Here is a 23,525-nt window from a genome sequence, read left to right as displayed (position 1 = left end):
AGTCTCAGTGCAGCCTTTTTTTTTTTTTTTTTTTGCGTCCCAGCGCAGCTGCGGGTAACAAAACTTCAAATGTTCGGGAGCATTTTAGCCTGGATACGGCGAATAAAAGAAGACTTGCAAGTAGGGTTGCCACCCGTCCCGTAAAATAAGGAATTGTCCTTTATTTGAGAAAAAAATGTTGCGTCCCGTATTGAACTAATACGGGACGCGATTTGTCCCGTATTTTCATTAACGCCCCATACACACGTCTGTCACACACACACATCAACACTAAATTGATCAATAATAACAAAATAAAACACAGGAAACATTAAGGCCAGCAAAATCTTAGTGGCAACAGGACCTGCTGCGTCTGTGTAGAGAGATCTTTCTATGTGCCAGACAGCGCTGCGGGGAGGACTCGGGCTCACCTCCAGGTAGGAGTTTGGAATTGGGAATTAAAAGTTCCGTATTGAACCAATACGGACATATATTATGCCAGGCCCGGTTCTACGAGGGTGCATCAGCATCAGCATTGCACCCTCAGTTTGTGTTTGCTCAATTCAATTCAATTCAATTTTATTTATAAAATATCTAATACAACAAAAGTTGTCTCTTGAGGCTTTACAGAGACCCAGAACATAAACCCCCGAGCAGTTATTACATAAACAATGGCAGGTAAAAACTCCCCTAGTGGGAGAAAAGCCTTAAGCCAAACAGTGGCAAGAAAAACTCCCCGTTAGGAGGGAAGAAACCTGGACCAGGACCTGGATCATCAGGGGGGACCCTCCTGCCGAGGGCCAGACTGGGGGAGTCAGGGACACTCAGTTGAAAAGACGAAAAGAAAACTGACAATGCGCCTGCGTTAAGCCTGATTAATGGTTCCGCGTTAAATCGACGGCATGGCTACGGCGATGGGTACGCGGCGATGCGCACGTACGTTCGCGTTCCCGCGTATCCTACCCCGTAAACTCTGCGTTGGTGCAACGCGGAACCATAAATCAGCCAGTGTCCGTCACGCATCTGCGTCCAGCAGTTTCCTGCACCAGCAAGACGCTGCTCTCTGATTATGGCTCACAGTTTATGAAAACCCCAAATAAAAAATAAATTACAGAATATTTTATGAAATCAATAAACAATTCCATCATCAAAATTATAACAAATAAAGGTTCAATATATCTTACTTTGTATGTAATAAGACTAGGTAATATATTAGTTTCACCTTTTAAGTTGAATTATTGAAATAAATTAACTTTTACACCATATTCTAGTTGAATTATTGAAATAAATTAACTTTTACACCATATTCTAGTTGAATTATTGAAATAAATTCACTTTTACACCATATTCTAGTTGAATTATTGAAATAAATTAACTTTTACACCATATTCTAGTTGAATTATTGAAATAAATTAACTTTTACACCATATTCTAGTTGAATTATTGAAATAAATTAACTTTTACACCATATTCTAGTTGAATTATTGAAATAAATTAACTTTTACACCATATTCTAGTTGAATTATTGAAATAAATTAACTTTTACACCATATTCTAGTTGAATTATTGAAATAAATTAACTTTTACACCATATTCTAGTTGAATTATTGAAATAAATTAACTTTTACACCATATTCTAGTTGAATTATTGAAATTAATTCACTTTTACACCATATTCTAGTTGAATTATTGAAATAAATTAACTTTTACACCATATTCTAGTTGAATTATTGAAATTAATTCACTTTTACACCATATTCTAGTTGAATTATTGAAATAAGTTAACTTTTACACCATATTCTAGTTGAATTATTGAAATAAGTTAACTTTACACCATATTCTAGTTGAATTATTGAAATAAGTTAACTTTTACACCATATTCTAGTTGAATTATTGAAATAAGTTAACTTTTACACCATATTCTAGTTGAATTATTGAAATAAGTTAACTTTTACACCATATTCTAGTTGAATTATTGAAATAAGTTAACTTTACACCATATTCTAGTTGAATTATTGAAATAAATTAACTTTTACACCATATTCTAGTTGAATTATTGAAATAAGTTAACTTTACACCATATTCTTCACCTGAAGCATTTTTTTGTCATAATTTCATCCAAAACTTGTATAAATCTAAATGTGTTTCTTTGAGTGGCAGCCCTGTCATGGCTTGGCGGACAATAAGTTCTGGTACCGACCGGACTGAACAGCGCCATGCACAGGTGCTGCAGGTTAGGTACAGTCAGCTGCAGAGATGAGCGGACCTCAGCAAACCTCCATGAGCCGTTTCTTTACTGGTTGTTCGAGTAAAAGAAATAGTGATGAACAAGGGGAAAATCCTACCAAAAAGAAAAGCAAAAGCTTTAATCGCAAGTACGACATTATGTATATAAAATACGGATTTGTTGCAACGGGCGATTTGGAGGCGCCAAACCCACTATGTATTTTATGTGGAGAAACGCTCGGCAACGAAGCAATGAAGCCATCCAAGCTCCAAAGACACTTAAATACAAAACATCCTTCTCTCAAAGACAAACCAGTGGATTTTTTCGAAAGGAAAAAACGTGAGTTAGATTTGCAGAAGCAAGTTTTAAAGGCCACAACCTCAGCTAACGTCGCTGCAACGAGGGCTTCATATCTCGTTGCTCACCGGATTGCAAAAGCTAAAAAGACCTTTACAATTGGAGAGGAGCGAATACTGCCCGCTGCAAAAGACATCTGCCTCCAACTTTTGGGGGAAAAAGCAGCTGGCAAAGTGTTGCAGAGGTCTGGCAATTGAAATAGGCTGTTATTTTCGTAAAATGAGTCGCCACCTGTTGGTGGATAAATATATGCACCTGAAACCATTGTAAAGTTAGTAAAACAATGATAGCCTGCATTTTAAAATGCATTGTTTTTTTCTAAAATGTTTATTAAAATTGACATAAATTGTCAACCGGTCCCTGAGCTTTTTGTTTATACTTCTGCTGGTCCTCGGCACAAAAAAGGTTGGGAACCCCTGCTCTAGAGGAAACATTCTTTTAGGTTTGGCACGCTTCATCTGACATTATTACTAGAAAAATTAAAACGTTTACGAATTATTTTCATAAATCCTGCCTCATGCTCCTTTAAAGGTTAGGGGTTAGGTTAATTGGGTTAGGGTTTAGGGTTATTTTAGTTAGGTTAGGGTTAGGTTAGTTGGGTAACATTAGGGTTAAGTTTAGTTAGGCTAGGGTTTTGGTAAATTAGGTAAAGGTTAGAGTTTAGGTTAGGGTTAGGTTAGTTAGGTTAGTTGGGTTAGATACGGGTTAAATAAAGGCTAGGGTTTAGGTTAGTTAAATTAGTTGGGTAAGGGTTAGTTAAAGGTTAATCTACTAGTTAGTTAGTTAGTTAGTTAGTTAGTAACTAAACCTCCCGTGTCTCCTCAGAGAGCGGTGTTCCTGCCCGGGTCATGGGTTAGTTAGTTAGTTAGTTACTTAGTTACTTAGTAACTAAACTGTTTCTTATCCAGAGAGCGGTGTTCCTGCCCGGGTCGTTAGTTAGTTACTTAGTTACTTAGTTACTTAGTTACTTAGTAACTAAACTGTTTCTCCTCAGAGAGCGGTGTTCCTGCCCGAGTCGTCGCTGCCGTCGACATCAACCCAACGGCCAATCAGATTTACCGACACAACCTGCCGGACACGCCGCTCTGGAACAAAACCATCGAGGTGGGTTGGGTTACCGGGTCGGGACCGGGTCGGGTCAAGAGGTCACATGACCCGGGTCAGGTCACATGACCCGGGGGGAACCAGGACTGTCATTGCGTCCAACATCGTCGGCCATCTTGGAAAGCAACATACGGCAACACCACTTGGACAAACTACAGTTACACACACTTGTTTTGATACACACTACTCACAATAAGTTATGGATATTATTATTTTTCCTATTTGGTCTGAATTTTAATGAAATAAGTAAAAGTTCCCTTTGATAATTACTCATAGAACGAGTAATCTTCCATTTGTCAGCTTTTCCCAAACTGGGATGGAACTTTCCGGATTCCATGTAGGCGGAGATGATGGAAAACATTAAAGTCGCTCATTTTAATCAATAATCGGGTAATGACAACACTCTCTACTAGGGCTGGGCGATTTTGGACAAAAATAAAATCCCAATTTTTTTCTCCGAAAACCCGATTTTCGATTTTGATTTTTTTGGTAAAACTACAAAAGACAATGGAATAAATTGTTTCAAATATTTTATCTTTATTTTTAAAGAAAAATAGCAAACACATTTCCCTATTGGAAATGAAGTGAAATTGAAAGATCCTGTAAATCAGGGGTCGGCAACCCAAAATGTTGAAAGAGCCATATTGGACCAAAAACAAATCTGTCTGGAGCCGCAAAAAATGAAAAGTCTTGTATCAGAATTAGAATGAAGAAAAATGGGGAAAGGCAAAATGTCGAGAAAAAAGTCAAAATGTCGAGAGAAAAGTCGAAATGTCAAGATTAATATTGAAGTACAATCTTGAGAAAAAAGTCGAAATGTCGAGAAAAAAGTCGAAATGTCGAGAAAAAAGTCAAAATGTTGAGAAAAAAGTCGAAATATCGAGAAAAAAAGTTGAAATGTCGAGATTAAAAAGGAAAAGAAAAAGGAAGAAAAAAAGGGAAAAAGAAGAAGAAAAAGAAAAAAAGAAGAAAAAAAAGGGTGACCAAACAAAGACGACTAGACGAGCTCTGTCTGTAATGCAGTTGCAAAAAAAGAAAATCCATTTTACCATTTTCCTTTTTTAACATCGATTTTGATTAATAAATCCGATTTAGATTTAAAATCGATTAATTGCACAGCTCTACTCTCTACTTCTCCACTGACTGACTGATTTCCTGCTGAAATGCACAGCGAAAAGTGGCGCATGCGCGGTAGCGACTCACATCGGGTAATGACAGTTTGTCCAAGTGGTGTTGCCGTATGTTGCTTTCCAAGATGGCCGATGATGTTGGACGCGACTGCGCATGTGTGACTCAAATCGGGTAATGACAAGGACTACCGGCACCTTGAGACGGGTCAGGTCACATGACCGGGGGTTGGAGGTGGATGAACTTTAACCTCTAACCTTTGACCTCCAGGGAATCACGCTGGACGACTTCAACCGGTTGAACTTCAACATGATCCTGATGAGCCCGCCGTGTCAGCCCTTCACCAGGCTAGTCCCGCTAACGCTAACATCTCAGTCCCGCTAACCCTAACATCAAAGTTAAAATTTTTTTTGAAAAAAGTTGAAATTTTGAGAAAAAAGTAGAAATTTTGAGAAAAAAGGTGAAATTTTGAGAAAAAAGTTGAAATTTTGAGAAAAAAGTTGAAATTTTGAGAAAAAAGTTGAAATGTTGAAAACGCACGAAAGAACGTACAAAAAAACGCACGCTTGCACGCTAACCACTGCCGCTAATGCTAATCACTGCTGCTAACGCTAATCACTGCTGCTAATGCTAATCACTGCCGCTAATGCTAATCACTGCTGCTAACGCTAATCACTGCTGCTAATGCTAATCACTGCCGCTAATGCTAATCACTGCTGCTAACGCTAATCACTGCTGCTAACGCTAATCACTGCCGCTAACGCTAATCACTGCTGCTAACGCTAATCACTGCCGCTAACGCTAATCACTGCTGCTAACGCTAATCACTGCTGCTAACGCTAACCACTGCTGCTAACGCTAACATCTCAGTTCTGCTAACGCTAATCACTGCTGCTAATGCTAATCACTGCTGCTAATGCTAATCACTGCTGCTAACGCTAATCACTGCCGCTAACGCTAATCACTGCTGCTAACGCTAATCACTGCCGCTAATGCTAATCACTGCTGCTAACGCTAATCACTGCTGCTAACGCTAACCACTGCTGCTAACGCTAACATCTCAGTTCTGCTAACGCTAATCACTGCTGCTAACGCTAATCACTGCCGCTAACGCTAATCACTGCTGCTAACGCTAATCACTGCTGCTAATGCTAACCACTGCTGCTAACGCTAACATCTCAGTCCCGCTAACGATAAACGCACATGGATTTTATTCTATTCTATTATTCTAAGTGTTTTTACTGTGTTTTTATTCTATTATTCTATTCTTAAGTGTTTGTACCGTGTTGTTCTCCAGGATTGGTTTTCCTGCTAACGATAAATAAACATGTATTTTATTTATTGATTTATTTTGGTTCTTGTTCTCCAGGTTTGGTCTCCAGGGAGATCTATCTATTATTCCTAAGTGTTTTTACTGTGTTTTTATTCTATTCTTAAGTGTTTTTACCGTGTTGTTCTCCAGGATTGGTCTCCAGGGAGATCTTTCTGACTCCAGAACCAAGAGTTTCCTTCACATCCTGGATCTCCTGCCCAGGTTGGTTTTATTTAGGATTTATTTAGGTATTTTAGCGCTAGCAGGTTTTATCTTTATTTATTTCCCTCCAGCTGCAGGAAAACAGACTTCTCTCCTCTAAACCTGGAGGAAAGTATCATTATCTTTTACAGCCTCATCAGGGATTAATGTATGTTTGCAGAAACGTGTAGCAGGTATTTAGGTTCAGATGAAACAACAACACACTGGTTCTTTTATTATTAGAATAATCCGGGTCAGAAGTTTGTTCTGACCTTTGAGGGAAAAGTCTCTGGTTAAATAAAACCAGAGTGGTGAATTATTAGAGGGTTAGTAGGTTATTAGGGTCGGGGTATCTCTGTATCTCTGATGTCCGTCCGTGTTCAGGTTAGCGTTGGGGTTCGAAGTTGGAGGTTAGAGTATCTGTATCTCTGATGGGGTTTGGTTAGCTTTAGGGGGTTAGCATTGGGGTTAGGGTTAGGGGGTTAGCATTGGGGTTAGGGTTAGGGGGTTAGCATTGGGGTTAGGGTTAGGGGGTTAGCATTGGGGTTAGGGTTAGGGGGTTAGCATTGGGGTTAGGTTTAGGGGTTAACGTTGGGGTATCTCTATCTCTGATCAGTGTTGTGCAAGTTAATTCTTCTCATGAACCAGTTCAAAGTTCAGTTCACATAGTTTAAAAATGAATAGATCACCATTTTCACTTTGAACCGGTTCAAATTCAGTTAATTTCAATATTTTTAGGTGAGAATTTTGAATGAAACTCCCCCTGATCCTAAAACTGTTCGCTGTGTAGCAGAGGTCTTCTAGGGTATCTGTATCTCTGACCTCCGTCTGTGTCCGGGTTAGGGTCAGGGGTCTGGTTGGGGTTAGGAGTTAGGGTTAGGGTATCTCTGTATCTCTGTGGGGGCTAGGGGGTTTGGTTAGGTTAGGGGGTTAGCATTGGGGTCGGGGTATCTCTGTATCTCTGACCTCCATCTGTGTCCAGGTTAGGGTCAGGGGTCTGGTTGGGGTTAGTGTTAGGGTATCTGTATCTCTGATGTCCGTATCTCTTCAGGGTTAGGGGGTTAGCGTTGGGGTTAGGGGGTTAGCGTTGGGGTTAGGGGGTTAGCGTTGGGGTTAGGGGGTTAGCGTTGGGGTTAGGGGGTTAGCGTTGGGGTTAGGGGGTTAGCGTTGGGGTTAGGGGGTTAGCGTTGGGGTTAGGGGGTTAGCGTTGGGGTTAGGGGGTTAGCGTTGGGGTTAGCGTTGGGGTTAGCGTTGGGGTTAGGGGGTTAGCGTTGGGGTTAGGGGGTTAGCGTTGGGGTTAGGGGGTTAGCGTTGGGGTTAGGGGGTTAGCGTTGGGGTTAGGGGGTTAGCGTTGGGGTTAGGGGGTTAGCGTTGGGGTCGGGGTTAGGAGTCAGTGCAGCGGTTCCTGACCTTTTTTCCTTGTCCCCTCTACTTGTTTCTAAGACCAGCCGGCCCCGAGCCGTACGTACCAGCACCAAAATAGTCTTTAATTGAAAAAATGAACATTAATTATGTTTTTTTGATACATTTCTCTTTGGTTTACTCTGTATATATATGACTTTGTTTTTCTCCAATGTCACCAATGTATAAAATACGCACAAAAGGACATAAAAGGACATACAAATATTTCTGAAAAATGTCTCTTTTAATATGAGACCTTAAAAGAGACATTTTTTTAACATTTTTCCTTTAACAACCTAGTAGTAGATTAAATGTTGAGTAATGATATAATAATAAGGAATGAAATCATTCCCTGTGTTTGTCACCAGTGTATAAAAAACACAAAAAATATTCAGGACATTCATAAATTATTCCTAACAATGTCTTATGAATGACTCATTTGCAGATATAATTTTTACAACTGCATAATTTCAAAGCAGACAAAGTTTCGCCCCCCCAGAGATCTCTGCCCGGACCCCAGGGGGGGGAGGACCCCAGGGGGGGGCCGGACCCCAGGGGGGGGGAGGACCCCAGGGGGGGGAGGACCCCAGGGGGGGAATCACTGAGTTAGGATATCTCTGTATCGCTGATGGGGTTAGCGTTTGGGGGTTAGGGGTTAGCGTTAGCTATGAGGTATCCCAGTATCGCTGACGTCCGTCCCTGTCCAGGGTTAGTGGTTAGCGTTAGCGTTGGGGTATCTCTGTATCTTTAATGTCCGTCTGTGTTCAGGGTTAGGGTTAGGGGTTGGAGTTAGCGTTGGGGTATCTCTAGCGGGATATGGGGTTAGCGTTAGCGTCAGTATATCTGTATCTCTAACGTCCGTGTGTCTCCAGGCTGCTGAAACGACCGCGCTTCCTCCTGCTGGAGAACGTTTAAGGGTTAGGGCTTTGGTTAGGTTTAGGGGTTAGGGGTTAGTGTTGGGGTTGGGGTATCTCTAGCAGGGTTAGGGGTTAGCGTTAGCGTCGGTATCTCTGTATCTCTAACGTCCATGTGTCTCCAGGCTGCAGAAACGGCCGCGCTTCCTCCTGCTGGAGAACGTGAAAGGGTTAGGGTTGGGTTAGCGGTTAGCAGTTAGTGTTGGGGTATTTCTAGGGGGGTTAGCGTTAGCGTCAGTATATCTGTATCTCTAACGTCCGTGTGTCTCCAGGCTGCAGAATCGTCCGCGCTTCCTCCTGCTGGAGAACGTGAAAGGGTTCGAGACGTCGGCTGCCAGGTAACCATGACGACGGCTACGTCAGCTGGAAGCTGTTTAAACAGAAACGCTGTAAATATAATAACTGTAAAAACTTGTTTACGCCTGATTTTAAGTATAAAAGTACATTTATATGTATGTATTTAATACCACATTGACGGCGTCCAAGGACTAATCACTAGAGAGTCAACCAGAATCTTCAGATCAGGAAACAAAGCTGTTTGATTCGAGGACGAAGACGGAGAAGGATGTTCATGTCTCTGTCCTCATGTCCTCATAATCGTGTCCTCGTGTCCTCGTGTCCTCATGTCCTCATGTCCTCATAATCGTGTCCTCGTGTCCTCGTGTCCTCCAGGAACCAGCTGGTAAAGACTCTGACCGGTTGTGGGTACGAGTTCCTGGAGCTGCTGGCGTCTCCCACCTGTGTAAGAACCACGTACTTCTGTTTATCTTTATTTATTTTTATATATGTATTTATTTTTATATTTTAATTTATTTATTTTATTTATTTGTGTATATATATATATATATATATATATATATACCGTATTTTCGCGACCATATGGCGCACTGTGTGGAAAGGCGCACCCTCAGTTTTGTGTGTCATTTTTGGTTTTAAAACACACATACGGCGCACCGACCCAAAAGGCGCCGTCTACGGAGACGGAGCTGCAAACACACGCGTTGCAAAACACACACGCGCTAAAAATACAGCGGAAGCAAAACTTAGTTTGATATTTTATTTCACTTTTCACATCAATCAAACCCTTCAAAGGTTCATATTCTGTTTCTGCATTAAAGAATTTAAAAAAAACCACCGGGTTGCTGCACATAAACCTGTCTCAGCCACGGATCATCTCCTCATCCATCCAGCCCTTTTCATTTCACTCTGGCTGGAAAAGTCTCTTTAGGGAACGCTTTTCTTTTAAAAATCCCGACCGCGGCGGTCCCGGGTCCCGCTCCCCGTCTGCTCCCCCGCGCTGGACCGGGTCCGCTCCCCGTCTGCTCCCCCGCGCTGGACCGGGTCCGCTCCCCCGCGCTGGACCGGGTCCGCTCCCCGTCTGCTCCCCCGCGCTGGACCGGGTCCGCTCCCCGTCTGCTCCCCCGCGCTGGACCGGGTCCGCTCCCCGTTGCTCCCCCGCGCTGGACCGGGTCCGCTCCCCGTCTGCTCCCCCGCGCTGGACCGGGTCCGCTCCCCGTTGCTCCCCCGCGCTGGACCGGGACCCGGAACGCCCCCTCCCGCGCTGGTCCCGCGGCGGCCCCGGGTCCCGCGTCCCGGGACCGCCGCGCTGGACCCGCTCACACACACGCGCTGTCGGGGAGCCGGTACCGGGTTGTACAGGAGCTCCGCTCCGCTAATTCAGCTGCGCCAGTCCGAATTTCCAGACCTGTCTCAGCTTCTTGATCATCATCATCCCTTCATCCAGCCCCCTCTTTTCATTCGCCCTTATAATGACTCCGGCTGGAAACGTCTTATGCAAAGTTTTTCTTTTAAAAATCACCATAGGTTTCTGTCCATCAGCGCAGCAGGCAAGCGCTACATAAACCAGTAAGTGTGTGTCGCGCCGCGAAAAACACCCGCGCATGTCGGGATCCGGTACCGGGTTTGTAACCGACAGATTTGGCTGCAAATTTCGGAGGGTGAAGCTGATCAGACCTGAGACAGACCCCAGAAATCTCTGCTCGTAAAACGGCCGGGAACCAGGTCATCGGACCCGCTTTGGGAACCAGGAAGTCGGCTGCAGCAGCGCGCATCACCGCGCTGCAGAACACTCACACACAAGTGTGCTTATTTAAATAGAGCGGAGCAAAACTTAGTTTGATTGTATTTTACACATCAAGCAAATCCTTAAAAGTTTTCATCATCTGTTTCCGCATTAAACAGCTCAGTGGAGTCTCATTCACGTCGCAACTCACGGGGGCTTCACCCGCCCCCTTCTCTTTTTACCGTTCTCATGGTGGCCGGCCTTACATTACCGTAATTCAGGTAATAGACACGGCGCACCGTTTCAAAAGGCGCCCGGCACATTTAAAAAAAAAAAAAAAAAAAAAAGTTGCGCCTTATGGTCGCGAAAATACGGTATATATATATATATATATATATATATTTTTTTTTTTAAATCTTTGTTATTTATTAGGGCCCTAGCACTGACAGTGCGATGGCCCTAATGTATCTGTAGGTTCAACAGCGCCCCCTAGAAAACTTTGTGCCTCAAGCCCCACAATACGGTTTGACGTACATGCACGAAAATCGCTACACACCTGTATCATGTCGCATCTTAAAGAAAAGTCTTGGAGCCATGGCCCAAACCCAACAGGAAGTCGGCCATTTTGAATTAATCGTGTAATTTTGGCGCAATTTATGCCATTCCTTCACCAGTTAATTCAGCCCGAACCGTAACGTGCACCCAGGTGTGTTATACATCAAAATGTGCGTCTCCATCCTGCGACAACACGCATTACTTTTCTCTTTCAAAAGCGTTACCGTGGCGATGCTAGACGCCAAAAAGCGCCCACCCTTCATCTGGTCCATATTTGATAGTTCCTACTTTCTGCCAGAACTTTAGAATAGTTTGACATAAAGAGTCATGGTGGTGTCATCGGACTCAGTATTGAGTCCTTGATCTTTATTGGTGAAAATTGCATGCGTGAGGGCCCGTTCATCCGTTCATCCGTTCATCCGTTCATCCGTTCATCCGTTCATCCGTTCATCCGTTCATCCGTTCATCGCTGCTGCAGCTTTAATTTTCTTTGTTATTCCATTTCCAGGTCGGGATCCCAAACTCCAGGCTGCGCTACTTCCTGTTGGCCAGAAGTTCAGAAGTTTCAGAACCAGATTCAGAACCAGGTCCAGATCCAGGTCCAGATCCAGGTCCAGATCCAGGTCCAGGATCAGACACAATTCCAGAGGTGAGTTTCTCACCTGAACTGAGACGTGACATAAACCAGAAAACACCAGGAATAAGAACCTGACTACCGTATTTTCCACACTATAAGTTGCACTAAATATCTGGTAAGATACCGACTATAGTGTCTGGGATTGAGTTAGCATCTACCTGATGGAGCTGCTACAGGAAATGCTACAAAATCCTACAGCAAATGCAAAAAAAAAACCAAGAAGAAAAGTACCGTATGTCAAACTTTATTAACAAAATAAAAACCAGCTGCTCCGTCTGGTCAAAGTCGCCGTTATGTGAGTCAGCGTCGCTGCTGTTATTACCCACAATCCCCCTGACTACATTACCCACAATCCCCCTGACTACATTACCCACAATCCCCCTTACTACATTACCCACAATCCCCCTGACTACATTACCCACAATCCCCCTGACTACATTACCCACAATCCCCCTGACTACATTACCCACAATCCCCCTGACTACATTACCCACAATCCCCCTGACTACATTACCCACAATCCCCCTGACTACATTACCCACAATCCCCCCGACTACATTACCCACAATCCCCCTTACTACATTACCCACAATACCGCGGACTACATTACCCACAATCCCCCCGACTACATTACCCACAATCCCCCCGACTACATTACCCACAATCCCCCTGACTGACTACATTACCCACAATCCCCCTGACTGACTACATTACCCACAATCCCCCTGACTATGTAATGTAGTACATTAGCACGTATAACATGTATGAAAAATGGTACGAAAAAACGTAGGAAAAAACATACGAAAAAACGCACGAATGCACGAAAAAATCGTACAAAAAAACGCACGAAAAAACGTATGAAAAATCGTACAAAAAAACGTAGGAAAAAACATACGAAAAAACACGAAAAAAAACGCACGAAAAAACGCACGAAAAAATCGTACGAAAAAACGTATGAAAAATCGTACGAAAAAACGTAGGAAAAACATACGAAAAAAACGCACGAAAAAACGTACGAAAAAGCATACGAAAAAACGCACGAAAAAACGTACGAAAAAACGTACGAAAAAACTTACGAAACATCGTAGGAAAAAACATACGAAAAAACGCACGAACGTACGAAAAAACGCACGAAAAATCGTACAAAAAAACGTAGGAAAAAACACGAAAAAACGCACGAACGCACGAAAAAACGTACGAAAAAATCGTACGAAAAAACGTACGAAAAAGCGTACGAAAAACGCACGAAAAAACATACGAAAAAACGTACGAAAAAGCGTACGAAAAAATGCACGAAAAAAATTGTACGAAAAAACGTAGGAAAAAACATACGAAAAAACGCACGAATGCACGAAAAAACGCACGCAAAACGCACGAAAAAATGTATGAAAAATCGTACAAAAAAACGTAGGAAAAAACATACGAAAAAACACGAAAAAAAACGCACGAAAAAACGCACGAAAAAATCGTACGAAAAAACGTATGAAAAATCGTACGAAAAAACGTAGGAAAAACATACGAAAAAAACGCACGAAAAAACGTACGAAAAAGCATACGAAAAAACGCACGAAAAAACGCACGAAAAAACGTACGAAAAAACGTACGAAAAAACTTACGAAACATCGTAGGAAAAAACATACGAAAAAACGCACGAACGTACGAAAAAACGCACGAAAAATCGTACAAAAAAACGTAGGAAAAAACACGAAAAAACGCACGAACGCACGAAAAAACGTACGAAAAAATCGTACGAAAAAACGTACGAAAAAGCGTACGAAAAACGCACGAAAAAACATACGAAAAAACGTACGAAAAAGCGTACGAAAAAATGCACGAAAAAAATTGTACGAAAAAACGTAGGAAAAAACATACGAAAAAACGCACGAATGCACGAAAAAACGCACGCAAAACGCACGAAAAAATGTACGAAAAAGCGTACGAAAAAACGCACGAAAAAACGCACGAAAAAATCGTACGAAAAAATGCACGAAAAAATCGTACGAAAAAACGTATGAAAAATCGTACGAAAAAACGTAGGAAAAAACATACGAGAAAAAGCGTACGAAAAAACGCACGAAAAAACGCACGAAAAAACTTACGAATAAACGTACGAAAAAACGTACGAAAAAGCGTACGAAAAAACGTACGAAAAAACGCACGAAAAAACGCACGAAAAAACGCACGAAAAAACGCACAAAAAAACGTACGAAAAAACTTACGCAAAATCGTACGAAAAACGCACGAAAAAACATACGAAAAAACGTACGAAAAAGTGTACGAAAAAACGCACGAAAAAAATCGTACGAAAAAACTTACGAAAAATCGTAGGAAAAAACGCACGAACATACGAAAAAACGCACGAAAAATCGTACAAAAAAACGTAGGAAAAAACACGAAAAAACCCACGAACGCCACGAACAAACGTACGAAAAAACACACGAAAAAATCGTACGAAAAAACGTACGAAAAAACGTACGAAAAAATCGTACGAAAAAACGTACGAAAAACCGTACGAAAAAACGTACGAAAAAACGTACGAAAAATCGTAGGAAAAAACATACGAAAAAACGCACGAACGTACGAAAAAACGCACGAAAAATCGTACAAAAAAACGTAGGAAAAAACACGAAAAAACGCACGAAAAAACGTACGAAAAAATCGTACGAAAAAACGTACGAAAAAGCGTACGAAAAACGCACGAAAAAACATACGAAAAAACGTACGAAAAAGCGTACGAAAAAATGCACGAAAAAAATTGTACGAAAAAACGTAGGAAAAAACATACGAAAAAACGCACGAATGCACGAAAAAACGCACGCAAAACGCACGAAAAAATGTACGAAAAAGCGTACGAAAAAACGCACGAAAAAACGCACGAAAAAACGCACGAAAAAATCGTACGAAAAAACGCACGAAAAAACGTATGAAAAATCGTAGGAAAAAACATACGAAAAAACACGAAAAAAACGCACGAAAAAACGCACGAAAAAATCGTACGAAAAAACGTATGAAAATCGTACGAAAAAACGTAGGAAAAAACATACGAAAAAAACCTAGGAAAAAACGTACGAAAAAACGCACGAAAAAACGCACGAAAAAACGTACGAATAAACGTACGAAAAAACGTACGAAAAAGCGTACGAAAAAACGTACGAAAAAACGCACGAAAAAACGCACGAAAAAACACACGAAAAAACGCACGAAAAAACGTAGGAAAAAACATACGAAAAAAACCTAGGAAAAAACGTACGAAAAAACACACGAAAAAATCGTACGAAAAAACGTACGAAAAAACGTACGAAAAAATCGTACGAAAAAACGTACGAAAAACCGTACGAAAAACGCACGAAAAAACATACAAAAAAACTTACGCAAAATCGTAGGAAAAAACGCACGAACATACGAAAAAACGCACGAAAAATCGTACAAAAAAACGTAGGAAAAAACACGAAAAAACCCACGAACGCCACGAACAGACGTACGAAAAAACACACGAAAAAATCGTACGAAAAAACGTACGAAAAAACGTACGAAAAAATCGTACGAAAAAACGTACGAAAAACCGTACAAAAAACGCATGAAAAAACATACGAAAAAACGTACGAAAAAGTGTACGAAAAAACGCACGAAAAAATCGTACGAAAAAACGTACGAAAAAACGTACGAAAAAACGTAGGAAAATAGGTACGAAAAAAAGCACGAAAAAATGAGATGCTCCGGTTAGAACGGCTTTAAAATGGAACTGTATTAGTGAATAACAGAGGGGTAATAATGGAAGGTTCTGGTCCAGGTTCCCCCCGAGGGCCAGATCCTGACCCTGCTCTCCTGCCCCGCCTCCACCTGCCTCTCCTGCCCCGGTAAGAACCGGCCGGGACAGGAAGTCCCCAACACCCACTTCCTGTTCAAGCGGGAGACGGCGGAGGAACTGCAGAGGAAGAAGCGGCAGGACCAGGACTCCTCCGTCAGGCGGATCCTGGACTTCCTGGAACCAGAACCGGAGCAGGAACTGGAACCAGAATCCCTCCTGTTGCCCCAGAAGACGCTGCTACGCTACGCTAACATCCTGGACATCGTCCAGCCGGAGGCCCGGAGGTCCAGCTGCTTCACCAAGGGGTGGGTGGTTTTCTGGACCGGTTCCTGCTGGTTCCTGGTCCAGGTCCTGGTCCAGGTTCAGGTCCAGGTTTATAATTACACCGGGACCCAGATCCTGGTCTGGTTCCTGGTCTAACTGGTCTAACTGGTCTCTGGTCCTGCAGGTACGGCAGGTATGTGGAGGGAACCGGTTCGGTTCTGCAGACCTGCCTGGAGGAAGAGGTGGGTGGAAAAATTAATCTAATTAATCAAATTAATTATAGGGTTTATAATTAATTAATCAAATTAATTACAGGATTTATAATTAATTAATCAAATTAATTACAGGATTTATAATTAATTAATTAATCAAATTAATTACAGGATTTATAATTAATTAATCAAATTAATTACAGGATTTATAATTAATTAATCTAATTAATTACAGGATTTATAATTAATTAATCTAACTAATTACAGGGTTTATAATTAATTAATCAATCTAATTAATCGCATTTTAATCTCATATCTGCTAAAGGTCCCCAAATAAGAAATTAGAATTCTAGGACATTACAGAATTGCAGTGATGACTAATCAATTGAAAACACTAAGAACAGAAGATTTTAAATCCACATTTTTATTGGTGAAGTTTGTTTCATAAATGAAATTCAAAGGGGTTTTTTCTTTTTTTTTTTCACCAAAAAAATAAATAAATTAAAGGTTTTTTTTCTTCTTTCTTTCTTTTTTTTTCTTCACCAAAAATAAATTAAAAAATGTAGGTTTTTTTCATTTTCTTGATTCTTTTTTTTTTTTTAAAAAATACATTAAATGTTTTTTTAATTGCTTCTCTTATTTCCACAAAAATATAAATTAAAGGTTTTTTTTTTTTTCTTCACCAAAAAAAAATTTCAATTAAAGGTTTTTTTCTTTTTTCTTCACCAAAAAGAAATTAGAAATGTAGGGTTTTTTCATTTTCTTGTTTCTTTTTTCCACAAAAAATACTTTAAAGGGTTTTTTAATTGCTTCTCTTATTTTCACAAAAAAGAAATGAAAGGGTTTTTTTAATGTTTAATTGTAATGAATCTAATTAATTACAGGATTTATAATTAATTAATCTAATTAATCGCTTTTTAACTCATATCTGTTAACGGCCCCCAAATAAAGAATTAGAATTCTAGGACATTACAACTAATCAGTTGAAAACACTAAGAAGAGAAGATTTGAAATCCACATTTTATTTATGACTAGCACTGTTAGCTGTAACGTTTACAGTGGAACTTGTCCGGACATGTTTAGCGTTTAAATGATAATTCAGGCTGGAGCAGCTCTGGTTAGAGGAACATTCTTTATTACAAAATCTACAAATCACAGCGTTCTTGTTGATAGTCCCGTCTTCTTTCTTTTTATACATAAACTTGCTGTTTAAAAGCCTAGCAAAGATTAGCTGAGTCGTCCAGGTCTGTCATGACTAGCATGAGTAGCATGACTAGCATGAGTAGCATGAGTAGCATGACTAGCATGACTAGCATGAGTAGCATGACTAGCATGACTAGCATGAGTAGCATGACTAGCATGAGTAGCATGACTAGCATGACTAGCATGACTCAGCAGGAGGGAAGTCGTAGTAGACCCTACGGGTCCCTCAATGGGCCAAATTTAAAATGCTTGCACATTTTGATTAGGGCTGGGGATCGATTCAAATGTCAAGAATCGATTCGATTCCAATTCTTAATATTCAGAATCGATTATCATGATTCGATCCGATTCGATATTGGTTTGGCTTAGTGTTATTAAAAATGTTTTTTGAGCTGTTGCCTGAATTACATGACTGTAAAATAACTAGTGAAATAATAATTTCACTATAATTATTGTGAAATAACTAAGAAATAAATAACTCAAATATGCATTTCAATATCCATTTAAAGTGCAAAAAAGAAAGAAATTGCAACAGTTCATGCAGTAAATAAATAATTTTAGCTTATCTACCGGTAATTTATTCTGTCACCACACACACATGTTATTATTATTATTATTATTATTATTATTATTATTATTATTATTATTATTATTATTATTATTATTATTATTATTATTATTATTATTATCACATGTTGCCATGAAGCACCTGCATTTTGAAGTGTCCTGACAAACTGTGTGTCCGACTAGTGGGAATAAAGTTCACCTGGAGAAAATGATGAAAAAAAATAAAAAAATCGATTTTTAGGAATTAATATGAGAATCGATTTAGAATCGGAAAATCTATTTTTTCAACACAGGCCTAATTTTGATACTCATAATTAATTGCGTTAATTTTCACAACGTGTTAATTAGCAGTGTAATTAATTAATGTAATTAACGCGCTAAACTGACAGCTAATCCAGAGTTTGTTTGCTGGTTTCTGTAGCACTTTGAGATTATTTTATGAAAAGTGCTTTACAAATAAAAGATATTATTATTATTATTATTAGAGTTCCCCTGGCAGGGTTTCAGCGGGGTTTTAAAAAGTATTAAAAAGTGATAAATGAAAATTGCCAAATTTAAGGCCGTTAAAAGTGTTAAATTCACTGTCAGAGGTATTATATTTTTTTTAAATTGGTATTATTTTTACATTTTAAGCAGTCTATTTTATTGTCATTCACAAAGTGAAATAAATGTGAAACATCTGGTCAATGAGTCTATAAATGTGTTCTGTATAGTGTTCTATTGTTCAAAATCTGTATTAATGTTAAAAGGTCCGTGATTAACACTTAACACTTAATGTTGTGACAGTTTTTAAATAAATCTGAAGGTAGTGAAAAAGGTATTAAATTGGTATTAAATTTAACATAAGGATTGCTGTATAAACTCTGCCTAGTTCCCAGCGGTTCCTCTGGTTCCTCTGGTTCCTCTGACGCTCCGGTTCTCTGCAGGTGGACCAGGTCTACTCAGGTCTGGATCAGCTGGTTCTGGTTCTGCTAATGCTCTGGTTCTGGTTCTGGTTCTGCAGGTGGACCGGATCTACTCAGGTCTGGACCAGCTGGTTCTGGTTCTGCTAATGCTCTGGTTCTGGTTCTGGTTCTGCAGGTGGACCGGATCTACTCAGGTCTGGACCAGCTGGTTCTGGTTCTGCTAATGCTCTGGTTCTGGTTCTGGTTCTGGTTCTGCAGGTGGACCGGGTCTACTCAGGTCTGGATCAGCTGGTTCTGGTTCTGCTAATGCTCTGGTTCTGGTTCTGGTTCTGCAGGTGGACCGGGTCTACTCAGGTCTGGACCAGCTGGTTCTGGTTCTGCTAATGCTAATGCTCTGGTTCTGGTTCTGGTTCTGGTCCTGCTAATGCTCTGGTTCTGGTTCTGGTTCTGCAGGTGGACCAGGTCTTCTCAGGTCTGGACCAGCTGGTTCTGGTTCTGCTAATGCTCTGGTTCTGGTTCTGGTTCTGGTTCTGCAGGTGGACCGGGTCTACTCAGGTCTGGATCAGCTGGTTCTGGTTCTGCTAATGCTCTGGTTCTGGTTCTGGTTCTGCAGGTGGACCGGGTCTACTCAGGTCTGGACCAGCTGGTTCTGGTTCTGCTAATGCTAATGCTCTGGTTCTGGTTCTGGTTCTGGTCCTGCTAATGCTCTGGTTCTGGTTCTGGTTCTGCAGGTGGACCAGGTCTACTCAGGTCTGGACCAGCTGGTTCTGGTTCTGCTAATGCTAATGCTCTGGTTCTGGTTCTGGTTCTGGTCCTGCTAATGCTCTGGTTCTGGTTCTGGTTCTGCAGGTGGACCGGGTCTTCTCAGGTCTGGACCAGCTGGTTCTGGTTCTGCTAATGCTCTGGTTCTGGTTCTGGTTCTGGTTCTGCAGGTGGACCGGGTCTACCCAGGTCTGGACCAGCTGGTTCTGGTTGTTCTGGTTCCTCTGTACTAACTCTGGTTCTGGTTCTGGTTCTGGTTCTGCAGGTGGACCGGGTCTACCCAGGTCTGGACCAGCTGGTTCTGGTTGTTCTGGTTCCTCTGTACTAACTCTGGTTCTGGTTCTGGTTCTGGTTCTGCAGGTGGACCAGGTCTACTCAGGTCTGGACCAGCTGGTTCCTCTGGTTCTGCTAATGCTCTGGTTCTGGTTCTGCAGGTGGACCGGGTCTACTCAGGTCTGGACCAGCTGGTTCTGGTTCTGCTAATGTTCTGGTTCTGGTTCTGCAGGTGGACCGGGTCTACTCAGGTCTGGACCAGCTGGTTCTGGTTCTGCTAATGCTCTGGTTCTGGTTCTGGTTCTGCAGGTGGACCGGGTCTACTCAGGTCTGGACCAGCTGGTTCTGGTTCTGCTAATGCTCTGGTTCTGGTTCTGGTTCTGCAGGTGGACCGGGTCTACTCAGGTCTGGACCAGCTGGTTGTGGTTCTGCTAATGTTCTGGTTCTGGTTCTGCAGGTGGACCGGGTCTACTCAGGTCTGGACCAGCTGGTTCCTCTGTACTAACTCTGGTTCTGGTTCTGGTTCTGGTTCTGCAGGTGGACCGGGTCTACTCAGGTCTGGACCAGCTGGTTCTGGTTCTGTTAATGTTCTGGTTCTGGTTCTGCAGGTGGACCGGGTCTACTCAGGTCTGGACCAGCTTCCTGACGACCAGAAACTGCAGCAGCTGCAGAAACTGAAGCTCCGATACTTCAGTCCCCGAGAGGTTTCCAACCTGATGGGCTTTCCCCGGAGCTTTGGTAGGTAGAACTGCTAGCTGCTAAAGCTAAAGCTATGCTAGGTAGAGCTAGAGCTGCGCTAGGTAGAGAGGTTTCCAACCTGATGGGCTTTCCCCGGAGCTTTGGTAGGTGGAACTGCTAGCTGCTAAAGCTAGAGCTAGAGCTGCTAGAGCTAGAGCTGCTAGAGCTGCTAGAGCTAGAGCAGCTAGAGCTGCGGTAGGTAGAGAGGTTTCCAACCTGATGGGCTTTCCCCGGAGCTTTGGTAGGTCAAAATATAAAATATTGAGAAAAAAGTCGAAATGTCGAGATTAATGTTGAAGTACAATTTCAAGAATAAAGTCAAAATTTCGCCTTTTTTTCTCGACATTTCGACTTTATTCATGAAATTTCGTCTTTTTTCTCGACATTTCAACTTTTTTCTCAACATTTCAACTTTTTTCTCAACATTTCGACTTTATTGATGAAATTTTGACTTTTCTTAACATTTCGACTTTTTTCTCAAAATTTTGATTTTTTTCTAAAAATTTTGGCTTTTTCTCAACATTGACTTTTTTCCTCAACATTTCGACTTTATTCATGAAATTTTGACTTTTTTCTCGAAACTGTACTTCATTATTCTCGACATTTCGACTTTTTTCATGAGATTTTGACTTTTTTCCCAACATTTCACCTTTTTTTCTCAACATTTCAACTTTTTCCTCGACATTTCGCCCTTTTCTCGAAATTGGACTTCAAAATTGATCTCGAAATTTTGCCTTTTTTCTCAACATTTCAACTTTCTTCATGAAATATTGACTTTTTTCTCAACATTTTGACTTTTTTCTCGAAGTGCATAATGAAAATCTCATTGTCTATGAGAGCTGCTACCATTCATGTCTATGAGAGCTGCTACCATTCATGTCTATGAGAGCTGCTACCATTCATGTCTATGAGAGCTGCTGCCATTCATGTCTATGAGAGCTGCTACCATTCATGTCTATGAGAGCTGCTACCATTCATGTCTATGAGAGCTGCTACCATTCATGTCTATGAGAGCTGCTACCATTCATGTCTATGAGAGCTGCTACCATTCATGTCTATGAGAGCTGCTACCATTCATGTCTATGAGAGCTGCTACCATTCATGTCTATGAGAGCTGCTACCATTCATGTCTATGAGAGCTGCTACCATTCATGTCTATGAGAGCTGCTACCATTCATGTCTATGAGAGCTGCTACCATTCATGTCTATGAGAGCTGCTACCATTCATGTCTATGAGAGCTGCTACCATTCATGTCTATGAGAGCTGCTACCATTCATGTCTATGAGAGCTGCTACCATTCATGTCTATGAGAGCTGCTACCATTCATGTCTATGAGAGCTGCTACCATTCATGTCTATGAGAGCTGCTACCATTCATGTCTATGAGAGCTGCTACCATTCATGTCTATGAGAGCTGCTACCATTCATGTCTATGAGAGCTGCTACCATTCATGTCTATGAGAGCTGCTACCATTCATGTCTATGAGAGCTGCTGCCATTCATGTCTATGAGAGCTGCTGCCATTCATGTCTATGAGAGCTGCTACCATTCATGTCTATGAGAGCTGCTACCATTCATGTCTATGAGAGCTGCTACCATTCATGTCTATGAGAGCTGCTACCATTCATGTCTATGAGAGCTGCTACCATTCATCCATTCATTGAGAAAAAAGTTGAAATGTCGAGAAAAAAGTCGAAATGTCGAGATTAATGTTGAAGTACAATTTCAAGAATAAAGTCAAAATGTCACCTTTTTTCTCAACATTTCGACTTTAATCATGAAATTTAGACTTTTTTCTCAAAATTTTTACTTTTTTCTCGACATTTCAACTTTATTCATGAAATTTTGACTTTTTTCTCGACATTTTGACTTTTTTCTCAACATTTCAACTTTATTCATGAAATATTGACTTTTTTCTCGAAGTGCATAATTAAAATCTCATTGTCTATGAGAGCTGCTACCATTCATTGAGAAAAAAGTTGAATGAAGTTTATTCAGTCATTGCAACACAAAACAACACCAAAAAAACATTGTACACAGCATTAACTTTTCATACAAAACCAAAAAACTGTGTTGAACAATAACTGAAAAGGCTGAAGCAAACTGCTTATAAAAGCCTATCCTATTGTACCAACTTTCTTTTTTTGGCTACCAAAAAACCAAAAGGAGAATAGAAAAGCAAAGAAACAACAAAAGGCAAAGAAACAATAGAAAAGCAAAGAAACATTTACAGATGGTCAATTGCACTTATAAGCTTCAAAAATAGCTTTACAAACCATTTTCTTAAATACAAAAAAAGAATGACATGTTTTTAAATGTATGTTTGCATCATTCCAGAATTTAACTCCAACGATGGAGACTCGTCTCCTTTTCAGACCTTTTTTAGCATTTGTACTGTGAAATTACAGACCCCTCTGAGATTGTAACGAGTCTCCTGAATAGAAAAGAACCTCTGTATTGGGTCAGGGAGCTTTTTTGATTTTGCTTTAAACATAATTTGCAGGATTTTAAAATAAAACCAATCATAAAATTTCATAACATGAGAATTTAGAAAAAGTGGATCTGTGTGAGCGAATAGTAATCAGCCTTATTGATGATGTTGAAATACAATTTCAAGAATAAAGTCAAAATTTCGTCTTTTTTCTCGACATTTCAACTTTTTTCTCAACATTTCAACTTTCTTCATGAAATATTGACCTCGACTTTTAAAATTTTAAAATTTTTCTGGTTCTGGTTCTGACCCGGTTCTCTCTCCCCAGAATTCCCCCCGAGCGTGTCCACTCTCCAGCGGTACCGGGTTCTGGGAAACAGTCTGAACGTGGTTCTGGTGGGTCGGCTGATCCGGTTCCTGGTCTCCCAGAACCCCCTGCAGGTTCTGGACGGGTCCCCGGTTCTGGTTCCTGGTTCTGGTTCCTGATCCGGTTCCTGGTACCGGGTCTAACTGGTTCCAGGACA

The 23,525-nt window shown here is 41.0% G+C and overlaps 1 protein-coding gene across 1 annotated transcript in view; it reads left to right on the top strand.

Annotated features, from left to right (window-relative positions):
- trdmt1 (tRNA aspartic acid methyltransferase 1) overlaps window positions 1-23,493 on the top strand; it is a 29,171-nt gene extending 5,678 nt beyond the window's left edge. The window contains exons 2-11 of the mRNA XM_061713328.1: window positions 3,558-3,667; window positions 5,066-5,142; window positions 6,258-6,329; window positions 8,896-8,961; window positions 9,296-9,365; window positions 11,710-11,763; window positions 15,617-15,951; window positions 16,095-16,152; window positions 20,441-20,570; window positions 23,330-23,493. Coding sequence (XP_061569312.1) covers window positions 3,558-3,667; window positions 5,066-5,142; window positions 6,258-6,329; window positions 8,896-8,961; window positions 9,296-9,365; window positions 11,710-11,763; window positions 15,617-15,951; window positions 16,095-16,152; window positions 20,441-20,570; window positions 23,330-23,487 — 1,130 coding nt within the window. The 3' untranslated portion in view covers window positions 23,488-23,493. The remainder of the gene's footprint in view (window positions 1-3,557; window positions 3,668-5,065; window positions 5,143-6,257; window positions 6,330-8,895; window positions 8,962-9,295; window positions 9,366-11,709; window positions 11,764-15,616; window positions 15,952-16,094; window positions 16,153-20,440; window positions 20,571-23,329) is intronic.
- Window positions 23,494-23,525: the final 32 nt, after the last annotated feature.

The sequence above is a fragment of the Cololabis saira genome, chromosome 22 (genome assembly GCF_033807715.1).
Source record: "Cololabis saira isolate AMF1-May2022 chromosome 22, fColSai1.1, whole genome shotgun sequence".
NCBI classification, from domain to species: Eukaryota; Metazoa; Chordata; class Actinopteri; order Beloniformes; family Belonidae; genus Cololabis; species Cololabis saira.
The sequence above is the reverse complement of the archived record's forward strand: the minus strand, read 5'-3'. Positions and strand labels throughout refer to the sequence as shown.